Source organism: Alosa alosa, chromosome 16 (assembly GCF_017589495.1).
Source record: "Alosa alosa isolate M-15738 ecotype Scorff River chromosome 16, AALO_Geno_1.1, whole genome shotgun sequence".
NCBI lineage: Eukaryota > Metazoa > Chordata > Actinopteri > Clupeiformes > Clupeidae > Alosa > Alosa alosa.
The window spans coordinates 7,245,533-7,271,603 of NC_063204.1; the positions used below are offsets into that span (position 1 = coordinate 7,245,533).

General features: G+C 40.0%; 3 protein-coding genes across 4 annotated transcripts in view; 1 reads left to right on the forward strand and 2 right to left on the reverse strand.

The window, feature by feature from the left end:
* Positions 1 to 2,360, reverse strand: part of ube3c (ubiquitin protein ligase E3C) — a 37,565-nt gene extending 35,205 nt beyond the window's left edge. Inside the window, exons 1-4 of the mRNA XM_048266432.1 lie at positions 2,230 to 2,360; positions 485 to 591; positions 317 to 370; positions 20 to 94 (exon numbers count right to left, since the gene is read on the reverse strand). Of these exons, the coding sequence (XP_048122389.1) occupies positions 20 to 94; positions 317 to 370; positions 485 to 550 (195 nt within the window). The 5' untranslated portion in view covers positions 551 to 591; positions 2,230 to 2,360. The remainder of the gene's footprint in view (positions 1 to 19; positions 95 to 316; positions 371 to 484; positions 592 to 2,229) is intronic.
* Positions 2,361 to 7,672: 5,312 nt separating this feature from the next.
* mnx1 (motor neuron and pancreas homeobox 1) lies at positions 7,673 to 10,493 on the forward strand. Its single transcript, XM_048266646.1, has 3 exons — positions 7,673 to 8,214; positions 9,264 to 9,424; positions 9,589 to 10,493. Exons 1-3 carry the CDS (start codon positions 7,728 to 7,730, stop codon positions 9,871 to 9,873), a joined length of 933 nt encoding a protein of 310 aa, XP_048122603.1. The 5' UTR covers positions 7,673 to 7,727; the 3' UTR covers positions 9,874 to 10,493.
* A 4,709-nt stretch (positions 10,494 to 15,202) lies between these two features.
* nom1 (nucleolar protein with MIF4G domain 1) lies at positions 15,203 to 25,817 on the reverse strand. 2 transcript variants are annotated; one of them, XM_048267219.1, is made up of 12 exons: positions 24,609 to 25,817; positions 24,414 to 24,526; positions 23,751 to 23,888; positions 20,981 to 21,038; positions 20,507 to 20,830; positions 19,815 to 19,925; positions 19,033 to 19,203; positions 18,413 to 18,534; positions 18,003 to 18,135; positions 16,675 to 16,806; positions 16,124 to 16,233; positions 15,203 to 15,841 (listed from the first exon to the last, which is right to left on the reverse strand). In XM_048267219.1, the coding sequence occupies exons 1-12, from the start codon at positions 25,587 to 25,589 to the stop codon at positions 15,664 to 15,666; spliced, it is 2,571 nt and encodes an 856-aa protein (XP_048123176.1). In that variant the 5' UTR covers positions 25,590 to 25,817; the 3' UTR covers positions 15,203 to 15,663. The 2 variants fall into 2 exon arrangements, with proteins under 2 accessions (XP_048123176.1, XP_048123175.1); XM_048267218.1 differs by having other exon boundaries at positions 24,606 to 25,817.
* Between the last annotated feature and the right edge of the window lie 254 nt (positions 25,818 to 26,071).

Consider the following 26,071-nt stretch of genomic DNA (forward strand, 5'->3'; position numbering starts at 1 on the left):
ACAACCAAACTGAACACACCTGCTGTTTCCGGTCCTGGTATCCTCTGATATAGGACTGAATTATGATGGCATTTTTCAGTCTTCGTCGTTCATCCTACAAGGGAAAAGTATATGTGAGTATTCCTTGAATTCCTTTTTCATGAGCTGGGTGTCAAGACACTGACAACCTAACACCTACTATACACAGGCATAGTGGTGTGGGAATCAATAAGTATTGAGTGATGAGCATCCAATTCAAACACATGGACTTAACACTGAGGTTAACTGTGAAGTTCAAAGGTCACTGGGGATGAGCACAACTTCCATGGATTCTCACCTCACGTTTCCGTCTTTCTTCTTGAGTCCGATGAAGAAGTGATGCTTTCTCCTCCTGAGGAATAGCGGATATGGAGTTATTTTATGAAATCTATATTGAAGAAGCATAGATCACAAGCCATGTATTGTTTTAACAGCTTATATAACTCAAACATCAGAATAATCTTACCTTTCTACTTGCCCCCCCAAGGGATACCTTGGGCCTTGTTTTGAAATCACCCTCAAAGCTGAACATGATTAGTCTTTTCCCATTGAGGAATGGTCTGGATATTTCCTCTGCAAAAGAATTAGACACAACATACATTTTCACACAGGGATATACTTTATGTGACAGCTAGACAATGATGTACTGTATGCGTCACACACAACAATGTTCTCACATCACAATATTCTACCATAGCTATGCAGAGTTGCTGATGCTCTGCTAAGGATAGCAAGATGGTCTGTCTTTACAAAGGGAGCCAGCACAGGCCAAATCATGTAGCTTTATCTCTGACAACAGCTTGCCTGAACCAAGATGCTGTCCACTGACACTCAGTTCTCGAGTTAGAAATGTTTATCTCATGAAGCCCAAGACATGTGTGAATGTTCATCACTGCAAAACCTTGTGCTCACTATGGGCATTAGTGACTTATAGAGGCATGGGGAACTATGGAGAAACCAGACACAGGGGAATAGAGTGTAAATCATGCCACTCTAGTAAGACGTACATATGCTTAAATGGTATTGTGTCAGCCTGAGCCTATGACTGGACAACTGCATTTGAAACAACTAAGTGCGTACATAACATCGCGTCCAATGAAAGCTCATGAATGTGTCCCAGGTTATTAATGTTGAACTTTCGTTTAATACAACCACCTATCTATAGTTAGCAAGCCAGTAGATAATTTAGTGATGTCTTCATCTGTGACATTTTTCATTTATGACATTATGTGCCAAAATCTATCTAATTATGTCTTTGTGACTGACCTGCATAGCGTTGATGCCAATGGATAGCTATATTGCTTATCAATGTCGGGAACAACGTTATGTCTGAGCTTGCCAACTACTCAATTAGCTCTTTCACTCCAAATCAGTAACGTGACGGCGACATTCACTCACGTTCGTCAGGTCAAAGGCATCGTGTAGCTTAAAATTCTTGAAATGTCAAAGTCTTTTTGTTATCTTGCACTCAAACCACTTCATATTTCCAGCTATGTAAACACTGGATGACGCTAAACACTGTAGATGCATGTCCCCCACACATTAGCAAGCTATCTGGTCGAAGCAGATTGTTTACTGACAGTATGGAAAGTACCCAGAGCCATTTCCTAGCTTAGCCATGATCTGGGTAGGTAGTACCTACATACTGCTTATAAAACCCAACGTCATTGTTTGCAAGAACACCCTGACAGACTAATGCCAATTGGGTTATTGACAAGTGAACGTTAAAACCACATGGTAAGATTGTTGATCTCTCGCTTACTGTCCTTACAATGGTAAGATAACTGTCTAATTGTAGGATTTAGCCAGCTAGCTGATCATGGCTGTTGAGCAATGCCATTGCTTTAGCTGTGGATAGCTCGGTATCTTGCTAGATAATGACTCAGCAGCTGACTAACTACTATTCTTCAAATTAAACAGTCTTACGTGGGTTGTGAATATATGCAAAATGTCACTATAAATCCGATTCAATTAACCCATGTGGTTATATGATGGTTGATTTAATGAAGCAGCAAGTATGAAGTCAGTCGGCTTGCTAGCTTTATGGCTAGCTAGATAGCAATCCTAGGTAGCTTGTTGGCTAGCTAAGTAACTTCACAGGGGGCAGGTTGTTCTTTGCTCAACGATGTATATCTTTGAGCGATATTAATACACAATCCTATTAAAGAGACAACGTTCTTATTTATGTGAATATAATGTAAACAATTTTACCTGTGTTTAGAGAAGGATCAACCGATAGAGATCCTCTAACTAGGCAGCTAGCTAGTAAAAACGAAAGAGGAAAACGACTGTTTCTTTCTTTCAGCTTTTTTTCTAGATACAACACAGGAGGCCCGCCTTCCTGACAACTCTGATCACTGATTGGATATGAAGGCTTCCGGTAAAATACTACTGGCTGGAAAGACTTCAGAAGTACTTCCTGGTTTGTAATCAGCTGTAGTGTTGCTCGCCACTTGGAAACATTGGGTTATCAGCAACAAAGTGTCCGTGGTCTATGCCTGTCAGTTACTGTATCTCCTGCCTTCTAAATGATCGTATATATTTGTTCTAGCCTTGATATATGGAATGAGATGAAAGGTTGTGTAACGTAAACGTCAATAAAATTTGCCTTTAGAGTGTTGGTCTAATTGTAGACATTGGTCAAATAAGAAATCTCAGCTTCACATAGGGTCAAAATCTTGCCCATTGAAAAACATTGTTAGTGTCACAACCAGTACTCCTCACATGAATGTCTCTGTGAAGTTCAGAAATAGATATCATTACAATTCAATGAATGTGACTTATGGGCTATTGATTGATCTCATCCATCCTTCTAAGTTTAAAATAGGATGATGAGTTGCTCCAGCTATTCTCCTGGAGATACTTAAGGGAAAAAGCATTGCCTCACGTCATCCATACTGAGAGACTCCCAAAAAGGTCACTCATTTGTGCCCTTTTCTATGTGCAATTAGTCCCTATAACTCATCGTCAGTACTTGATTTCTCAAAGAAATGTGCAATCATCCATGCTTTAAGATATTTCCTATATGAATGTCTTTTAAGGATGTTTAGATTTAGTGTGGAACGCTGCACTGTATTTCTGTATCATGTATGCAGGGTATATACTGAACTGATTTGGGAAGCCCTTTCCAAAGTTTCAAAGTTTCACTTTACTAAGTGGAGTCTTTTGTCTCCATTTAGAAGTCACATCCATTTAAAAAGTTTGACTGTGTATCAACACTTAGTTGAGGGCACAATAATATTCTAGAATAATAAATTCCTAGGCCAAATGCAATTACAGCCATTAAATCAATGCTGTTGGTTGTTGCCAATATAGCACTTCTGATGATGTCGCTTGACAGATGCAAATAACACGGGAGACCAAATTCATCACTCACCCAATTGTTTATGCATTTTCAAAAGGTTCAAAAATGACGCTTGACAAAAGTGCATTTGTTTCAGTGACATTTCCATAAACAGTGCTTCTTTAATTGTTTAGCATTCTTCTTTAGCCTGTTCAAAGCACTGGAGAGGGCAGTGAGTGAACATCTTCACTCTTCCATGGCACTATGAAAAATGATGCAATCATAGGTGTTCAATCCATTTAGTGGAAGCGAGGGGAAAATGCTCCTGGAAAAAGGCATCAGAATAATTTATTGTCTCCGGGATACCATGGTATATTTAGCAAACCTCTCTAATCCTAAGAATGTGGTGTGTAGCCACTGGATGTATTGAGTTAAGCTTTGTTTATATGAGCTGTAAAATCTGTGAAATGTGACTTGACTATATAATGTGCCTGTTTGACATGCATTGCCACATTGTATACACAGTGGTTAGACCTGTCTCCTATGTTGAGTGAAGTGCATTGTGCCTGTGAAAAAAAAAGTCTCTTAATTAATCATGCCATCCATGTCACTAGAAGTCAGTGAAAATGGTTAATCATGTAACTGTTGACCAATAAAAGCATGATCAAATCTCAAAATAAATGAAAGAATAATCAGAGCACAGTTCAGGTGTGATAACCACTGCTCTTATTAACATATTTACATAATTTATATTGGTTACAGGAGCCACGTTTTTAATTTATTCAACTTCCATGTTTCAGTGTTAGCTTAATAATCACATTCTACTTTAAAAATATGCCAAATTTCACTTTGCTTGAGGAAATGTCTAATATTCAGTAAGGGCACAATATCTAACCTATTTATTGTTGCATATATGGGGAAACATCAGCCCATGTTAATTCAACTAATGCAAGGCTACATTTATCAAATTAGATTCAATGCTTCGCTCAGCTAAAAAAAAAATACAACTGGTAAGGCACAATTTTTCCTCAAGTACTCAGGTTAATAAATGATGTAAGGTTTGCTTATGTAGCCTTTTGACAGGGATACAATGAATCAATGTGAACACCTGACTTTTGGGAGATCACACTGACAGACAGAGAGGCCGTCAATCACTGCTTCAGGCCAGGGAGACGAAATTCGCAGGGTCATGCTCCTTTAAGGATACATTTGAGGAGCTTTGTTATGGTACAATCTGGATATAGATTTTTATGCTTTCGTTGAACGTTTGGGAAACACATTGTGCTCATTATTATAGCCTAACTCCAGCACACAAACAAATCTAACAACGAAAAGAAATTGTATTATTGTACTATTTGTAGATTAAAAGATGTTTTAAACAAACGCAGTCCTAAAAGGACTTTAAAGAATTTATTGATATTTTTCTTTCCCAAAACAAAATTGATGACCCATCTTTAACAAGTCTGAGAGGTCCACTGGGACCTATGGGTGGGTATTAAAGGAATTAGCTTCATATTCAGTTCCAGAAGTCTACAAAACTCATATGCAGCTGTTATCGTTAGGATTTGATCTTCCCTAATGACGTTTAATAATAAAGTCTTTCGCCCAAGGTCCTTTACTTGAAGTAATACTCCCTCGATAATGCCTGGCTCAACAAATTAAATTGATAAAATGATTATGAGCCACAAATGTGTTTAAAAGCAGTCCTATACATTTCAGGACAGCGACCATTTGTGCCAATTTAATTGAATATATTTATTGCAATAAAAGAGACAGAGCAGGTCCCCTTAAATTGCCTTTTCATAATGAACACATTTACCAAGGATAATTAATATATAAACTATTTCGATTTGTCATTTTGATTTGTATTTTAGTTAATTGTGAAAGTAATTACCAAGCAAATGAACAGCTTTCAGGAAGGACCGGGGTTCCAGGGTCCTTTTCCATCTCAGGGTGCAATATTAATTTTACCCTCTCGGGACGGGATGAAGAAGAGCCATAAATCTCCGTGATTGGTGCGCGAGCCAATGCTAAATGGCTTCATATTTCACCAGTGCTTTAATAGAAATATTCATGTAGGACCCTTAATGAAATTAAACTGAGAAAATGGACAAAGCATTGATAGGTTAAATATCTTACATTTAACAGATAGCGAAATAGGAGTTTGCGATAGGATAGCCTACAGCGAGTAACATTTGGAATAGCCTAGTGTAGCAAGTATTTTTTCTTCTTTTATATAGAGATGTCGTATTCAAAAATGCATATAAATATAGTGTTTAGCCGCAACTGACCCTATCCTGTAACATTTTGTTTTTAAAAATGTCATCATATTCATTTATTTTCTATACTCCCGATGCACTGATTTGCTGATCAGCAGGTGAGCTGTCATCAATCTCCGACTACTCTGCTATTATTTCTTAATCGGCCATGATATCATCCAGGTTCCCAATTAAATCATGATCCCTTAGTTAAAACTACCCCGTGACTTGTTGATTTCCCATGAGCAAATAAACGTCTGATTCCCGTCCCAAGAGAGTGGTTAGCTGATGAATTGAAGAAAACTAATCCGCTTTATTGGGCGACAGGTTAAGGGCAACAGGGTGTCAATAATTCTCGTTCCGACCTCTTCCTCCATTAGCTTAAAGTGGCTGATTAGAGCGAGAGACCCAGCCCCCCAAACGCACAGAGCGCTACATTTCCCCTACTCTACTGCTTGAACGGCATACCATTTTTACACCGGAGGCACTAGGCAGAGAGAAAAGAAAGATAGACAGAGAAATTATGCAATTTAACGCTATGTTCAACCTTGGGCTATACATTTGGGACATGTAGGCGGCTTGCACTTATTATTGCGAGTACCTCCGAACATTATGGTTTATCGAAAAAAAAACTCTCGGAGATGACATACAAAATAATCAGCATTTGTGAACCTTTTTGGGTTGGCATGAGGTTAGCTATTAGCTAAATTTCCCTAAAGGCCACTAGCGCACAGACCGCAATTAGGTCAGATTCACTTTCGTAGAGACAGTTTTGATATATTTTCCCCTTTGATTTAAGTTTAGCTAACAGTATCCAATCCTTAAGTATGTTTTCGACTATTTGTGTTATGTCAAAAGCAATATTACAAAATTGCCGATTATTCACTTTTGTTGATGCTCCAATTGAGATATACATGTATTTACTGTGAATGTTCAAATAACATATTCTTATTATATTTCTTTGGATTTTTTTTAGTTGCACAACATGAAACACGTGGCTGAGTGGATTCAACTGTTTTGTTAATTGTGGTAAAGTTAAACGTGGATATGCTGTAGGCCCACTAACTTAGAAAAGAAAAACACTCACTAAACCGTGGGCGTGTATTTTGTGGGAATGGTTAAAGTTTATATTTATATTGCATTATAAAGGCCTATTTCGTTTTGTTTGACGCAGAAAGTAATTTCAAGTACATCCGGGAGTTTGGAAACAGGTACCCTTTTGTGCGTCCCTTGCGCGTAAAGGATGCAGGTGGCCAAGGTTGCGCGCACGAGGTGGGTGGCCTATAGAGATAGTAGACAACGTTCCACAACAATCCATGACAGATGTGACAAAGGGTTGATAACAGATAACTATTCCTAATTTTTAAATATTTGAAGTGTAAACCATTCATTTGGTAAGTGGTCGAGTGTGATCTACCGCACGCACAGCATGTGACATAATATTATATGCCCATTTATTTAATTTCAATTTTATACTCATTCCATTAAAACAAAAATATTGTCCAAATACATTGTACTGAGACGTGCCTCACCACATGTGTTTACATTAGGGTAAAATGGCAGCTGCAAATTGAATGGAAGACATCTGGGAAGAAATACACATTAAACTCTGATTTAATAATGATAATAATCTGGCATCTCCACGTCTGTACTTTACAATCATAGTTATGAGACCATGAGGAATTATGTGTGTTTGTATGTTTATATATATATATATATATATATATATATATATATATATATATATACTGTGTTCACTAAAGCTTATACGTTTGGGTATTGCCTGTTACGTTCAAGACACAGACCTGAGCTAATATAATCAAATTTCTTTTCTGGTTCTTTGAAAGCTACAGTTGAAGTCTTATAGTGGGTGGCGCAATGAAATTGAAATGCAAACTACCATTCCCCTCGAATCAAGGGGGACTATCAGCACTCACAGTTCGCTGATCAAACTGGCCGCAAAATGCACTGTAAACACTCCATGCGTTAGCCAATGGCTGCGCTCCATTGGTGAGGGGAACAACCAATCATCGCACGATTTGCCAAAGGGAGTTAGGGGACACAGTTTTACCAGACAGCTCAACTTTGAGAAGTAACACGACAGCGAACTGACAAGTCTTGAAGAGCAGACAGTAACACGTCTCCAATCTGCTTGGACCACTAACCAGATGGAAAAATCCAAAAACTTTCGCATCGACGCGCTTTTGGCCGTCGATCCGCCGAAAGTGCAGACATCACCGCTAGCATTAGTGACCTCTATGTCCTCCTCCTCTCTCTCATCGTCCGGAAGCGTCAACGGTTCCGATCTGAACACCAGCACAGAGTCTCTGCGGACAGAGAGTCCCTCTCCTCCGAGGATTTCTTCTTGCGGGTTGATTCCAAAGCCGGGCTTTCTGAACTCTTCACACTCTAGCATGGTGGGACTTCACTCGCAGAGTAGCTCTATTCCCCCGCAGGCACTGTATGGGCACCCGATGTACTACTCTGCAGCGGCGCTGGGTCAGCATCCAGCCTTGTCCTACTCATACCCACATACCTCCCACCACCATCACCCTAACGACACCCTCAAACTCACTGCAGGCACGTTTCAGCTCGACCACTGGCTTCGAGTGTCTACAGCGGGCATGATGCTGCCGAAAATGCCCGATTTTAACGGTGAGTGTTTATGGTTATTCATGGTCGTGTTCGAAGCAGAAATTATGAAAGGGTGTAATGTAATGTTATGTAATTCATGTTTACGCACGTAAACCTTTAAGGCACTCCCTCTCATAGTGAAGGGAAACACGTTTTCTTCAGCTGTCAAATGTTAAACAATGCTCACACCAACACAGTGTGTCTTCAGTGCTGAAAGTATGCTTTAGCCTTGGTCATATCTGCTGAATGGCATTTAGTCTTGCTTCTAATGTTGCGTGGAGTGGTTTCAGACATCACATTAATGACAAAGTAGTATATCTTTGCAGGACGTTTAACATATCGTTAGACTCCCTAAATCTGCTAAAACACTGCCAAGAAAAACAGGCGTTTCAGTTATGACAGAGAGGGGCAGCAGGGAATCGTTTTCTGATGGGAACTAAAATGGACAGATAATGGACAGAAGGAAAGTGGCGGAGGTGTGCGAAAACCACAACTCGCCAGCTGTTTGCTCTCCAGACACTGGCTTTCTGTTCCGCTTGGCTGAAACGAATTCGTTCAGAACGAGGTGGCAAACAGCAGTCCCTTTTTCTAAACATTAGAAATATAACCTCTGCACTCACAACAGGCCGTGGCAAATGGAGCATGTGTGTAACTTTGAGTAGCCCTGATGTAAAGGCTACATCATGATGGACCACCATGCTAGTCTGGCACTACATTGTATTGTTTAGTTTAAAATGTTTGTTGAGATGTTAAAATGTAGGTATATATTCGTGTAAGTGCCCCAATATTGTAATTCAGTAGCCTAAGAATAAACTTCGAATATTTAGCTGACCAATGTAAACCAGAGTGTCTTTCAAGTAGGCCACGTGAAAACATTGCGTTCCATAATAAAATATACTACTAACGCGATCATTTAACGCATGCAGTTTTTTGAAAACCGATGCCATTAAAAAAAGGTACGCCTATTATTTGAATTCAGAGTTATATCACAGATATTTAGGCCACCCTTGTCTTTATTTCAAATTCATATTAATAACATACCTAACAACTGATTGCTTCTCTGTTCTTAGCCCAAGCACAGTCTAATTTGCTGGGAAAGTGCAGAAGACCAAGAACGGCGTTCACAAGCCAACAACTGCTGGAGTTGGAGCACCAGTTCAAACTGAATAAATACCTGTCTCGACCTAAGCGTTTTGAAGTGGCTACTTCTTTGATGCTGACAGAAACACAGGTAAAACGCCACGGTTACTACCACATTTAGGATGACATTGAAACCTTTCATGTTCTGGTAATATGATTAAGTAGTATATTAAATACTTCACACCCACTCACTGTCAAAGAATAGCAAACATCAAATCTTTGAGATTTTTAATGTAAGCCCATCTGTTTTTACAGGTAAAAATATGGTTCCAGAACAGACGTATGAAATGGAAGCGCAGTAAGAAGGCCAAGGAGCAGGCAGCGCAGGATGCCGAGAATAAGAAAAACACGAAGGGCGGTCAGGACAAATCCGACGGACTCGAGCAAACGGATTATCAAAAGGTTGGCACTAAAAGCAACAGAATAAGAGACTTCAGGGACAGTGACGAAGAGGAAGGGGATCATTTCCTCTACAACTCTTCAGACTGCTCGTCGGACGATGAGAGAGCCCAGGCCAGCGACGCCAGCCCACACCCGTGAGAGCCCATTGAGTAGACCATAGGAGTTTTAACTCTCATTCTTCATAAGGACAATGACATTGCATGTTTAAACAAGCTACAAACGCCACATTTAGAATTTACTGAGATACTCTGGAAAATGTTTTGAAAAGTGTCATGTGGCGTTCATCAACTGTGGTAGAAGTATGGCTTGTGCACTTTGCAGAGCCTGTCACCCTGTCGCTGTCGTGCAATAACATGTCAAACTGACACTGAGATGGTATGAAGGTACAACACATCATTGTTTGTACATAGCATGTGATCTTGTGTAAAATGTGTTAGCCTTAACAAAATATGAGTCATAAAATAGCAATCCAAGTAATAACAAATCTCCTCTGTACTGGGATGGTTAGCAATTCCGCCATATTTCACCACGATGAATATTGTCAGTAGTATGGGAGATGTTGACACTTGGTAACCACTGCGTCCTCGGATTAATTTTTGGAAATTGTGGTGTTTACATCCGTAATATCACCAACAGTTTACTGTGCAGAAAATGTAATGTGTTTATTTTTGTATAATGTATTTATAAAAATGACCATGCATGGTAAATTATTGTTCAGAGTTACCCATGATGGAGACAAATAAATTTGTTTTATAAAATGCTCAAACTTTTATTCTGTCATCGCCTGCACAAAATCTTCTGATAATTGAACTTAACAACAACGATAATTCAAATGAATAACTAATGTAGGAAACGTTGACTCATCGTGTAGCCTATGATGCATCACATGCGTAATTATGACTCCTGCGTGTGCACAGTGCTATGCTGTGTATTACAACGCAGCATAGAGTAGCCCTATGCCTTTTGCGCATATTTTGTGTTATTTTTGCAAAATAGGCCTACAATAACCGTTTCAAAAATGTAATCACAGATAAATGTGAGTAAATAATTAAGATGGTGTCATCACTTTGCCTGCATTTAAACGGTGTCAATGGATTGCTCGGGTCATGGGAACCGCTGTTTATAGCGTTGTCGAATCCGTGCAAATGTGAGCAGGGAGCAAACACAACTCCGCTGAGGACCAGCAGAAACATTTCACACGAGGACAGCAATGGGCTCGCATTAATAAACCTTGGATACAGTCTCATCAATCTTTGCCTGATGCATGCAGCCGCCGCAAGCATTTTTATTTGCTGCAAGTCACTGATCACAACACAAGACCTATTCGCTAAAGAACAACTGAATTAATTGTATCCTTCAAAATGTACATCGATTTTCACCAAGAAACACATACAAATATACCTTAAAATTATTTTGTAAATTAATAAAAAAGGGTAATAGTGAATGAAGATTTTAAAATGTATTGCAAATAAAGATGATATCATAGAGATGCATGGCTAAATAGGCTATCATTGTGCATTAGATCATGCCGCCTAAATGGCAGTGTTTAGTTAGCCTATGTTTTTGTCTACCTTTTAGACCTGAGTGGCTTAAAACTTGATCATAGTGGCAGTGACGTTCGATTAGGCCTATGCTAATAAATGCTGAAAAACGTATTACTTAACCAGGACGTGAAAAGATAATAATTAGGCTAAAGGCAGCATCGCTCTGAAACCGACACAAGCGTTCATTTTAATGGTCTCGGTGGCAATGTAATTGAGGTCAATTTAGCACAAAGTGCATTTCCGCCTTTATTAATATCGGTCAGCTTTATCTGGCCAATAAACGTAATGATCTATTTGTTCTTTGCCAAGAAGTACTCCTCCAGATCAATTAGAGCAAATTTAAATATAATCACCACCCATCCCACTCAGCTTGGGGGCAAGGAGAACAATCCATTTGGTCAGTTTGGAATAGAGTAAAATGTCCGCTCTTATTTGCTTTTTATTTTTGTGATCCGTTTCAGTTGAGGCAGTCCCACTCCATTACTCTCCAGAGAGAAGTGCTTTCTAAGCCCATTTCCTGTGCGATTGCTTGGAATGAGCAATTGAGGGGTGGTGTGGAAATGCATGTGCTTCCACAAAACTCTCTGAGGAGACAGACTGGAGTTCTGTTTATTCATGCTTATCTCCTTGCCCTCTTTAAGCTCTCCTGGAGTTTACATGTCCTGAGGTCATCTTTGGGTCATGACCTTTGAAATGGTTTCAATCTAATGGTACTTTTTGTATGAATGATTTTTATATTTAAAAAAGGCTTCATTGATTTGGCACTTCAATGTCCTGCAATAACTCAGAGTCATTTCCAGGCATTAATATACTTAAACAAACTAATGAGCCAATGATGGCAGTCCCTGGTAAAGTGTTCCCCTATTAGATACTAAGGTACAATGACAATCCCAAAGGCCTATCGATCCTTGGCAAGTCTGTGTTCTACCTTATATGCAAAGGAACTAGATGCTGCTTTAAACGTCGTTTTCCTCAGGGATGGTTTGCCCAGGTGTGGGAAGCACAAAGAGAGTCCGTGGCGTTATCAGCTACCTCCCAGGTATGTCCCAGTCTCAGGACAGGTCTGATCACAGGGTGAGACAGAGGTGAGAGGGTGTGATCATTGACTGGGAGAGGAACAGGAAAGACATCGGCTGTTACAGACAGACCAAATATAAGAGGACCTCCATGCTTTCGTGTACCTTCCATATCTAAAACCTGTAACATACATTTCATTATTAACCATCCCAAATGGCTATGATCAGATAAAGTCCATGCAACAGACATCTGTGTGAAATCTCCACCCTGAGCACAGAAGTTTGTTTCTTTGTCCGTCCCGACTGAGCCTCATTTCCATGTTGGGCTGATTCGAGTCGTTTCACTCTGAGCCGTTATCAGGTCTGGGCGGCGTCTGCTTCCCATTAAAGGGTGACTGGGGGGTCAATATCAGTACTAGCCTGAGGTGACTACACACACCCAGGTAGAGCACACACTTCCAGACAATAGCTACAGCACATTCAAGTTCCCATTCACCTGTGTGTATTTGTTGGCCGATACTCTCGTGTGGAGGGTTGCTCCTCCCTCACACATGCTGACAATGCTGGCTTTGTGGCTGTCAAAGGCCACAGATGTGGGAGCTACATGGGCCTTGCTACTGTGTGTGGGAAAATGCTGGGCCTTCATCTGACCTCTGGGGGTTATTTTGTGACTGGTCAGTTGGCCGTGTCCAGCGGTACTACAACTTGCTTTTATAGCTTGAGATTGTGTAATCGTTGTGTCATAGGTGGCGATTTTCTTTGGAGATGTTATAGAGAAGTTATTTTCTAGTGATGCCACTGGTCATCTGATTCCATATGTTTGAAATCATATAATTTACAGTTGATGAATGATGGATGAATTCAAAATGACCAACAGTGTTTACATTTGGTCATTTAAAATGACTAATGGTGACTACAATAGGCCTAGTTTTAGTGTATTACTTTTACGTGTATTACTTTTACTTAATACATGTTAAAATAATAGCCACTCTTTAACACGTTTCCATATGACATTAAGGTGTGTGTAACATATGAAATGTGTTTGGGGCAGACATAGGCCCAGTGGAATAAGTGCAGGGCAATGGCAGTCTGTGCGTGAAGGGGAGCCATTCAACGTTCACTGTGGTCAACCAATGAACCATCTCTGGGTCAACCATGTGTTAATTCACATCCATTTTTCCTGTCATGACGTGTTGTAACTCTCACCTGATTAATTGGGAGGTAGATATGTAGCAGAGAATGCAGCAACTAATCGCGTCACTGACAGCGCGCTGAGAACAGTCAAGGCAAGTTAGGCAACAATTCGACTCACTTGGCGGACCTCAGGTCGTCTTCGCTGTGACCCTGTTGTTCGTGGCTAACCTTCTGACCATTCCGTGACTCAGATTGATATCAACTGCGGCAATGTTGCTAATTAATAATTGCGGGCATCGAATGTAACGGCAATACTCTAGTATGCTACGAATGGCCGCAGAGTTGGTGGTGTCGGGGCAACGCACTCCACCTCTAAACGCGGAATCAAAACACCGTAATTCATTTCACAGCGATGGCGCATGTCTACCATCCATGTTTGCGTCTCCTATCTAACTGTGTCAATAAGATTATGAACAAAGGGTAAAAAAGTTGACTAAATACACACACGTCTGGTAAATGGGAGCTCACACACATGAGAAAGGTCAATGCCTGTCCAAGAGTTATGTTTACAAAACCTATGGCAATTGGCTGTGATGTATGGCGCAGCTGCCAATAGACTACTGTGGCAGAGGGGAAAGCTAGGGCAGAGCACAATGAGTCTCACTGTGCTTGAGGGAGAGCCATTCACACCTGAATGGTAGGGATGAGAGCAGTTCTTTTAACTTCTATCTAGCAATGGAACACTTTCTGAAATCCTCACTAAGAACCACAGAACAAGATGTAGCCTGCAAATAGGCATCTGCTTTTAAAAGGAAAGTATAATGGACTATCTGAACCTTGGGACCAGAACATGAAAGGATGTACTTCAATCCTGAGCAATGAAGCAAATAAATAAGTAAAAAAGTATAAAGATAAATCATTTTTAACTAATCAACCAAACCCACAATAGGCATACGTACGTACGTACATCATTTGGGGGCATTAAGCCAATGAAAAACACATTGCTGTGTAAGTCAGTCGACAGGTCTGAGTTAAAAGGAACATTTTAGCCCAAATAAAATGAACACATTCCTTCAATAAATGTCTGGTGCACCAGTCACATTTCATTCCGTTTTTGTGTTTCCACATGCTGTTATCATAGCGATTCATACAGAATGGTATTATGATAAATCTATAAAACAGTATACACAAGGCCGCTCACTACATGGGCATGTTTATATTAGACCTGAATACACTCAGAGGTATGAGGTTATGAGAGATAAGCTAGCTTCCTTTTCTTATTATCACTGTTGAGCATATAAAACAAACGCAAAAAGAGGTATAAATTGCATACCAGACATGTCTTACGGCGGCTGGTTGTATTGAAAGCACTTATAAAATCAATGTGGGTTCCGTTCGTGCTGAAGTACCTTTAAGGCCTTAATCTTGTAGCTGTTCTCCAGTGGCCTCTATAGGCCACTCTCCAGAATCTAAAAGGGCACTGATACTGAAGGACATAATACCATCTGTAAACCTAGATACATTCCTACATGCATATGGAATGTATTTCTTTCTTTGTTTAACATTTATCAAATAGTCCTAAGGCCATAAGACATGATGTGTACCCTTGGCCAAGAAATATTTCCAGACTTTTAATCAAAATGACAGGTATTTTATCAGTTATTTCTATTTGTATCATGGCATCACTGTGTGATATACCACTGACTTACTGAGGAGTTTCACAGCAATGAATGTATGCACAACAATGTAATAAAAAATATTTTCAAATATTAATACATTTTTTGCATTTTAAAATAATTATTGAAAAACATACTTCCAGAAGGCCACATCTAACAGGAGTCAATATTGTAAAGGGGTCAATATCTGGACTAAGAAAATCAATGCATTTCCTTATAAAAATAAAGGAATAAACTACATGTCTGCAAAAGGAATATACTACATGTCAGATGACAGTTGACATGCATTATACAATGTGACAAGATACGTCCCTTACCGTAAATTAAACGGCAAAAACTGAATAAAATGTCCATTATTTACACTCCTCATTTCCCCCCATTGTAAAAAGAGCCATTAGAACTGTTTTCTAAAGTGTCTAAACAGGTTGTTTGGATAAACAGTTGTCTTTGTTCATATGTCCTGGATGGATGGATGAAAGACAGCCTGAACAGGGTCTCTTTCTTTAGTTCTTCTGAGAGTCTCTGTGTCTGTGGGTGCCTGGGTGGGTGTGACATGTTTTACAGTTTGAGTTTGGCCTCTCTGGCCTCCATGGCCTTGGTGGCCACTTCTGCTCGCTCGGTCAGGAGTTTGGCTTGCTCAGCATTCCCCAGCGACCGGGCATTCTTCAGTAGGAAGTGACTGATGAAAAGCTTCAAGCCCTCCCGTAGCATTCCAAGCTTGGGAATTCCCGAGATCCTGGAGAGACAAAAAAAAACAATGAGGGAACTGATTCTATGGCCAAGTGTACAAGCTGCAATGCCTGGGATGATTAGCACTGTGTTGACAGTTAGTTTTGCAGCCCATGCACTGGTTAAACCTGCCAAAACTGGAGGTAATCTAATTTGTTTGAAGTTTGAGCACACGAGTATGATGGTATTTTTGGTAAAGCAAGGACTTGAAAACATGAAAAAAAAAAAATACATGACTAACATAAAATAGAAATAGTAGATGTAGAAGCAAATTCACAAAGATCAATACCTTCCAAATATGTTCCTCAGATCCTCTGGTTCCGTCTCCTTTAGGAGTTTAGTGAGAACCTGACGCAAGAACTTCACCTTTGGCTTGTCTAGTTCCCCAAACTCAATTGCCTGTAAAATAGAAAAAAGAAAGGACATAGTTAGGCTGAGCTCGAGATGTCAGATTCACTGCTGAGGTAAGCCATTTACACATCAAAGCACATTTTGTAAACTAATAGAGAAAAAACAAAGAATCATGGCAACTTTGAAATAGTTTTGACAGATAGAGGAAGGGAGAGAGGAAGCTTGAGTGAAAGAGGATGGGAGAGGTGTACACAGGACAATATCAGTGATCCAACATAGTAATTGGTAAAACCTCATCTATAAAATCTTTGTAAGCCTCAGGTACATGTCTTAGACAGGCATCTTACAGGACCATAAACCTATGCAAGAACAGTAACTGACTGCACACAGTAAAAACCTCATCATAGCCATATGCACGCACACACGCACATGCACAAGCACCACACACATGCACACACAACCACTCATTAAAGTGTGTTAGGGCTGCACCTTGAGTATGGAGATAGAGAGACTCTTCTTCTGCAGGAAATGAGTGACCAGCTGGACTATGTTACTGAAGGTGGTGCTGGAGAGGCTGCCCAGCTCCTTGAACTTGTCCCATAGACTGAACTGGAAGGTCATCTGGAAAGGACACTCATGAATTAGAACATTAGAGCAGTGGTTCTTAAATTTTTTGCCTGGCACCCCCCCAAAAAACATGGGCCAAGTTTTGCGACCCCCTTTTCTCTAACCGGCAGAGTTTGGTTTCGAAATGTTGTGAGATGGGCATCAAAGGCATTATGTCAATGGCAGCCTCTGACTAAAAACCTTTACGAAAATGTCTTTAATCCAGTCTTAATGCAAATCATTTCGTGACCCCTCCAATATTTTTGGCGACCCCCAGTTTGAGAACCACTGCATTAGAGCACTCATATTCTATAAAGTTATCAGCTTAGCCACATCCACTTCACTGCTTTGGCTAAGGGCTTGCAATATTTGCCATCAGAGGATGGCCTGTAATGGCCATCATCATCTTATCTAAATTAACACCTTGAGATAAGAACTCACAGTTGGTTTCTTTCACACTGTGAGAAACAAGGATCATTTATAATAGGTGTCATTACCAGAAACTGTTTTACAACTGGAAGCACCTTCATCTCATTTTGGTCGGGAAAAGCAAACTTCCCTCACTTCCGCCAGTAATACAGGGACGCCTTTTAGAAGCAGTCAGTGGAGGACAACGCTTATCAGATATCACAGTGGAGGTGGGAAAAGAATAAGGTGGGGGGTGTTGTTGCCTTTGTTGGGGTGGTGTAAAGAATACACAAAATGAAAACAGGGGACACAGAGAGACACAGACAGACAGAGAGAGAGAGAGAGAGAGAGAGAGAGAGAGAGAGAGAGAGAGAGAGAGAGAGAGAGAGAGAGAGAGACTGACTCACACACACTCACACAGACCCTTTATGTAGGCTGGGAACGGCCCTGTTTCAGTTTATTTTTGATATGTCAACTCTCTCAGCTCAACAATTCTAAAGAGCTGGTACTGGGACACAATATGAAAGTAATGCTGTTTTTGGCACACAGGACACAGATACCATTTGCCATTTTTTTATCTTAATATATTTTTTAATCTTTTAAGTCTTAAATTTTAACCATCAAAATGAGTCATACAACTAGCCCTTTAGGTAGACCCTGATTCATCTGCAAGTTTTCTTGCTGATTGATCAAATTGACAAATGAAGGGATAGTATTAAGACAGAGATTGACAGTGATGGGATAAATCTGCCATTGAGGGGCAGCAAGTGTGACACGGCAGTTGTAAGCCAAGCTCTGCATACCTGAAACCGGCGGTCGTGAGAACAGAACTTCTCTCCCAGAACGGCATAAAACCCATTAAAGGTCTTCTCCTGGAGACAGCAGTCCATGAGGACGTGCACGATCTCCCTCTCCTGCTGGTCCTTCAGCCCAAGTCTGAGTAAGAGAGAAAACGAGCACATGGACTCATACCAACCACTTCAGATGAAGTTAGAGCCACAATATTTTTTTGTGGCATATTTTGTGACCTTTTTTTCCCCCAACCATTTTTTAGGTTTGCTAATCTGACAAAACAACTAGTCAAAATTGCATCAACATTGCACTTAAAAAGGCTTAGTTTGTTATGTTAGTTAAGCTAAGAGCTTAATTCATGACCACTTCAGACATTCCACTAGATTTCAAAATGTAAGGAAGACAACACAAAACAGCTTACCTTAAAAGTTTCTCAAATGCATCCAGGTAATCTTCGCTGGTCATGATGACACAGAAGATATTCCTCCTGATGTCAGTGTTCATTCTCTGTTTCCGAGCCAACTCCAGGACCTTAGTGCTAAACTGGAGGCAGAGGATAAAATACTGGATTGTGTTCAAGGTAAAACTAAGCCTGCTGTATCTGACCCCCTTTTAGATAAATTACAGGCAGTAGCCTACATGTTGAGTTGCCAATCAAGCCATACAAAGCAGTATTGCCATAATGTAGGGAACACAATTGCTTTGTGTGTTACATCCGGATGAGACACCATGCATTTCATATCACTATAGCTGGAATTCATACAGCAATGAACACTACATTGTTTTAACCAGTGAATCAAGTTGTATCCTTCTTTTACTAAGAAACACTGAAACTATAGTATATAGAACGCTGAAAGTAGATTTGAAATATATCAGCGAACATAACAAAAAAAACAGCCTACCTGTACTAACCTCCCAGTAACATATTGCCTAGAACTTCATTAAGGTGAAACCTACTCTGAACAATACATGAATATTTGAATACAAAAACACTATTTTGGTTTATGTATCTTTCTACTTCTCAATTCACGGAGAATATACCTGTCCTGCCGAGGTGGGCTGCTGTGATGTCTTGCTACTTTGGTCACCAATCATGGGCGCCCCACTCCATGATGAACCAACAATCCACCAACGTCCCACTTGATCGGCTTCCAGAAGATTCTCGAGAGAGACCCTCAGCTTCACATCACTGCCTGATGCAGTGCGATGGATCTGCACACAGGAATGGCTACCGTTAATAAATCACATTAGTTAGGTAATGACGGGTCAGTCTTGGCAACAGGCAACGTGTAAAAACCATAAGAGAGTTCTATAAAAAAGGAAATTAAAGCTATTACCAGTAGTAGTAATTTCAAGAGAACCATCATGGATGTCCGCACATCCATAACAAACTTAACACAGAGTGAATCGATCCAATAGCAATAATTTGTAAAGATAATGCAAACACTGAAAAACATGATCACACAGATACTTATGCATTCACAAACAAGTTTCCCTCATATCTATCATAGTGCTGGTATTGAGAGGGAAAGCATCAATACATCACATCAACCTTTCTGGTTGGACTTTTTATTGGCTGCACTGTAGGTGAATCAATTAGAAATTCATTAAACTGGCTGACTGGCAGCATTATTGTAGCTTTGACATTTGTTGGTGGCTCTTGGGCTGTCTAAGGAAAGACACGGTGAAAGTGGAATCACACTGCCCTCTAGTGCTCAAAAAGCCCACAGTCTACTACACTCCACAGTTTAAAATGGCCTATTTGACTATGATGATAACTATTACCATAATCAATACAGTAATCAAACACAGGTTTCACGCACCAGTGTCCTCTGCAGTTTCCTCAGTTTATCTACAAGCTCTGGGTCGTAGCCTGGAATCTTCCTCATGTCATTGTTCTTCAGGGCCATCATGGTCTCCAGCATGAAACGCACCTAGATGTGCAAAGAAAGCGCCCAAATCAGCAATGAGTGCATGAGGAAAACTGGACATAAAGAACAAAAATACATTTTATCACAACTAGTCGGCAGTGGTTCTTTTTCACACATTTCATCAACCTAGTTTAAGTGGCGAATCGTCTTAAGGGAAGAAACCATACATCAGATGGCCTGTGCTGATTATATGATTTTAGCCGATTTTGCCATGATTTTGTCGTAACCAACACATTTCCAGTGCAGTGCCCGAATATGAAAGGTCGAGAACCTCCCTGAAGGAGGACGCATCATGCAATGTGACATATTCAACAACCAGAAATGTATTGTCTGCGAAATTCCACTCCATGACCAAAACTCTAGCATATCAAGACTCTTTGGGGATTCTCCTACGACTCCAGTGTTTTGTGTAATCGGCACAGGCAATAATTTGTCACAAACCCACTCAACAACCAAATCAAGGTTTAACGATAATGTATCACAGTATGTGTAGTAAACAAATAAACGACAATATCACACATAGATTCATGCTCTGCATTAAAATCTTTTTCCAAGCAAAGAGCCTCTGTTGCAATCTTTATTACCCGTGTCTGATCTTTGAACTTGGCCCCTGCATCGCTGGCCTTGCGCTGGGCCTCTGTGATTAGCTCCTTCAGGGCCAAAGGGTCATCTTTCCTGAGAGCAAAGCCCACCGTCTTCAAAAGGAAGAGTGCCAGCTCAATGTCCTTCTCTGAGAAGGCCCCAACCAGCTTCCTGAGAATGTCGAAGATAAGGAGGGAGTGCACCACTTGGAAGTTGTAGAGGTGAGCCACCATTGCCACCAGGTTATCACACTCCTTGCCCTCTCTGGGCAGCTTGTAGAGTTCAATGAACTTGCGGACCACCGTCTCCAGGAACTGTGCCCCTACCTATGAAATAAATAAATATCCATTCCTTGAATGTGTTTACATTGTTACTGCATATTGAGCATTGTATAATACTTTTAAAATGAATAATTAAACCTATTATTATTATTATTATAACTATTTAAAACATAGGCTTCTTGGAACAAAACTTACTTCCAGGCCCACTGTGTAATGTAACACACTGACCAGTAGAATGTGTTCCATGAGAAGCCTGTTGAGTATTAAAGAGAGCATTTCTTTACCAGCTGTTACATTTTAAAACACTTCTTTCTGTCTGTCCTCATTTACCCTCTACTGACAGACATATTCCCCTATAAAGACGCAAAGACACAGTCCCCATTGTCTCCTATAGAGACAAGGCCAAGTGTCCACTGACTGGCCTCCCAAACAGACACAGACTTCAACGAGTACTTTTCAGCAGATAACTGTTCAAATGTGTTCAAATTCTATGTGCAGTCACCATATCCGGTGAACACATAAGCATATTGTGTATGTGTGATCAGATGAGCATCATGGCAAAACACATCAAATGGCGAAGACGAGCATTACAGTTTTTGCCCATTGCTTACACACAGAAAAGGAAAGCTTAGACTAAAGCTTCAATACCTTAACTTCTTGTAGTATACCTTAAACACTGTGTAACCATAGCTTAAACACATTTTCTGCTTTGCTCATTGCTTGCAATTCTGCAACACATTTATTGTGAAAACTACACACGGTTTCTTACATTAGACACTTTGTTCAAAAATGACATTTCCTGTTATCATTGGGAAAACACTTCCATTGAAAATGCAAGCATATCTTAGCCTGGGTGTTCCCATACTGCCTTGTGCGCGATTTGATTCACGCTGCTAAGGCAGCCTGGAGACCATGGAGCAAATTTTCGCCTGAGATAGGGAACCAATCACAGAACAGGTGGGAAAGCAAGACGATGATGAGCTATGCACAGACACATTTGATAGACATCCGTGGCACCCAATAAACGGATCTGGGCATTTTTTTCAAATACGAGAAAATGAACGTTTGGTTCCCAGACCACGTCTCATTGAGAAGTGGTGGCGCTAGCCAGGCTAAGCATATCTAGTAATTGGTAATACCCACACACATACCTGAAAACACTTACAGAGAAAACTGATCAATCAGTCTGAGGCTTAGCACTACAAATAGACTTCAGGTAAGGTATTGTGTACCTGTTCAAGTGTGTACTTGTGCATTGAGTACCGTGTACAGTTCTGTATTTGCCCCTTTACTCCCCATATCTAAACCCAATTGAAGAATTATTTTCAGTGGGCCAATGAAAAGTATATGACCACCAACAACATACCTGCATGCCACTTTTGCAAGCAATGGAAGGGGCATGCAGACATTGAGGTGGGATCAGTTCAAGGGTGGATATGGCACGCAAGGTTATATTTTCCCCGTTGCTTAGCCTGAGGACATCACCTGCGATGTCGACGAGGACTTTCACACACAAAGAAAAAAAAATATGTTGGGTTTTTTCACTAGCTATTTCTCCAGTATTTCTTTTTACTTTTGTTTTGTTGCTAAATTTTTGATTCGAACATTCACTTACAATATTGCACTGATAACTGTGATTCTATTTTTCTTTATTTCTGTAAGAATGTTTGTTTTTTGTAAAAACTTTTGTTAAAACAAATGTTTCACAGAAGACTGAGTCTGACAAAATAACAATAAAAATGGAAACACAAAGACTGCAGTGTGTTATATAAAACATCAGTGTGTATGGTTTTGTTGCAATTACATTTTTAGAATGGATTGTGGGTTTTTGATTGCAGTGTTGATTGCAGTGTTTCATTTTGGCATGTGCGTTGTTTATCTCCAAGTGCTATGTCTAAAGCTGTGTGTAGAGAGTTTTGACATAATGTGCCAAATTCTGCAAAAAGTGTGTAAGCAATAGGCAAAACCTGTAAAAATGTTTAGCCATTAAAATGAACTACTAGGCAAAGACTTATCTGCAACACAATGCCAAAGATTGGAAATGAAGCCAAAAACTGTTCATTACATTTGTGAGTAAAATAAAAACACAAAATGAACCTCTATGGAGTGGGATGATTATACTATACCCATATACTTAAACAATAAGTTCCGAGAGGCCGTTCTATATCGTGAATATAGCACAGCTGAGGGGTGATGTTAGGCACAAAGTGAGCGAAGCGAAGCGGAGTGCCGTTAAACAACCCTCAGCTGTGCTATATTCACGATATAGAACGGCCTCAAGGGGCTTATTGCTTTTATAAAACGGCTACCACATGTAGGACATTGATACATAAAATTGATACAAAATAAACAAATAATCATGAAATTTAAAAGCTATGTCATCTGCAAATGTCCATTCTTCGGCAGAGTCCACATAGAATAGTTCCACCGCTAATAGTTTCTTATCGGAATTGTTGCTCAGCAACTTTGAATTGTAACCGATATGCATTCTAAGCGCATTAATATAGAACGAAATGCGGTCTCAGCCGTGCTATATCAGGAAAATATACAATGACATCGAATGCGATTCAACCAATCATAATCAAGGACCGGAACTATCCGTTTTATAATGTAACTTATGTATGTGGTAAGGAGGAGTGTTTTCCCCCAAAAGTGCCTTTCATGGACAAATACAAGTAAATCTATCTGGGCCAAATATCCATAAACTCTTCATCATAAAAAAAACAGACTAAATATATTTAATTTGCATTTGAATGCAAAGATCCACGGTCCTCCTTCCTGACTCCAACTATCTCACTTTCATTCACATTCAGCAAAGTAAACCTACATCCTGATTCCTGCACCTGCATCCCTGTAGCAATGCCATTGGTGATCGCCTGAGCCTAATTCTGAGTTCCAACTCCACAAGGCTATTTGATAACAGAAAGAGAAAACAGATCAAAACCCACAGCTTTAAAATCAATACCTGTCGGGCATGAGGGAGGGAGAGACGCAGGCGGCCAGCAGAATATCAGTCAGGGTGTCGTTCATGTCCTTCCTGCTGCTGCTCATGTAGAGCTCCTCCAGTTGTCCACTGATAGATGCCAGGTTGGCCTCACTCAGTCTACCAATTGCAACAGAGATATCGCATTGTCACTAAAGTACTATGCCTGGGCTACAAGACTATACAAATCACTTACATCTGCTCTCCTGCTAAACCGACTTATAATGCTGTACATATCACAGTCAGATTTATCTAGTATATTTTAAATATTTCTTATGTTTTATGTATTGTGCGCTTTTGTACATAAACTATGCACATTGGAGTAAGGCGACTAAACACTTCACTACAATTTACTTTGCATAATTGTATGTGACAAAACACAACATCGATTTGAAAGTATTAAGTTAATGCAAAAAGATATTTCTGCAATGTAATCACACAATATAATGTGTCTAGTCATTCAAGTCAAGGGGAAAAAAGGAATACGAGTTCTTTAATAGATTTTAAAATTCTGAGATATGGGGCATATTTTAGGGTTCAAAGAACAGATTCAAGCCATTCTTTCTAAGGACATAGAGAAAATTGAGAGTGATGTGGCAGAACAGTGCCATTTTAGATAATGTAGCTCCATACTCCTTTGCATACCTGTTTACCAGTCCTTTGACAGTCTTCTTGAGTTTCTCCAGCTCCGCTTTGCGCTTACTGTCCATAGACCCTCGTAGTTGAGGGGGGATGTACTTTCCTGATGGCAGAGTGGCCTTCGCAAACAAAAGTTTCATTATAATAACTTACAAAATGTAAATACTGACAAAGTGGGAAATAATTAGAAGGACTTACAACTTTGCTACTTTCTTCAGATGTACTCTGCTCTGAATTGAGGTTTTCTTCAACATCTCTATCATCTTCTTTAGTGTCATCTGGATCGTCCTCCTCCATCTCTTCATTTTCCTCCTCCTCATCTTCTTCTTCATCTTCCTCTTCAATGGTATCCATCCTTTCTACTTCACCCTCTTGTTCATCATCATCCTCTTCATTCTCATCCTCATCATCCTCTTCATCATCCTGAAGGGCATCTTCTAAACTGTCACCATCATCCTCATCTCCTGACATTTCTGATTGACTGTCCTCTGGGTTCTCCAAGTCACCTTTTGCTTTGGCAACAGCAGTTTCATCATCACTGTCGTCAATTCCCCCAGCACCTGAATCCAAAACCCCTAAAATGTAACCAAGCCCATCTTCAGCAAAAGACTGAGGAAGAGTCTGTTTATTCCTTCTCCTGTTGAGTCCAAGAAGCTTCTCCAGTTTCTTAATTTCTCTGTCTTCTTCGACGTTGGCATCTATTAAAGCCTGTTTATTCCTTTCGTTTAGCTTAAACTCGTATTGTTTCCTCTCCTGGGCCAGTATGTCCTTTGAGTCCACGTGTGGTTTTTCAGTTTTATTGTCTGATTGGTTTTTACCAGCATTTCGTGAGAGCTTGGTGTTTTCAGTGGCTTTCGTGGCGTCGACTTTTAAACTTTTGTCTTGTTTCTTTTCCGATTTCAGTGTATTACTTTTGGCCGGTTGCACCTTAGTGCTATCCGTAGACAGCGCATTTCTCATATGACTGTCTCTCATTTTAGCTTTCTTCATTTTACGTTTCTCCTTACGCATCTCTTTTCGACTTTTCTTCATGACACATTTATACCTTTGGTCATTATCTGTACCCGTTACACCCCCTTTACTCTCAACATAATCTTTAACTGATGTCATGTACCGCTGTAGTTTATCGTCAGAATTAAACTTACCTCCCTTCCTTTTGCCTTGTCTTGCCTTTGGTTTCATGTTTACGATAGCTATGTAAGGTAGCCTAGCTAACTAGTTGAGAAGTGTCCCCCTCTTCGAAATGCAAATTAACAGATAATGTTGTAGTTCAATTAATGTATTTCTGAGTCAGAATAACATACGTATCTCATGAAAACAGCTTAAAGGCCACCACAACGCCAGTTATTGGCAAATACAACAATCGCTGTGAGATCATTTATAAGACATGTGTGACAGTAAGGAGGTCGCCATCACTGGACCACTTCAATTGAAGTCAACGACATTAACCTCTCATGTTATTTCCGGATATCAAGCATACACATCTTCAGAGCAATCACCGTCAACCAATATATGCACAATGTAAGCTTAAATGTGTACACTCGAATTTTACACTTTACAAAATATTCCAAACATTTTTTTTTTACTTTTGGGCACAAGTTAATTAAACGGATTTTATAGAGTAAAACGGAGACAATTCCGGTTCTTAATGCTTCTCAGTTCAC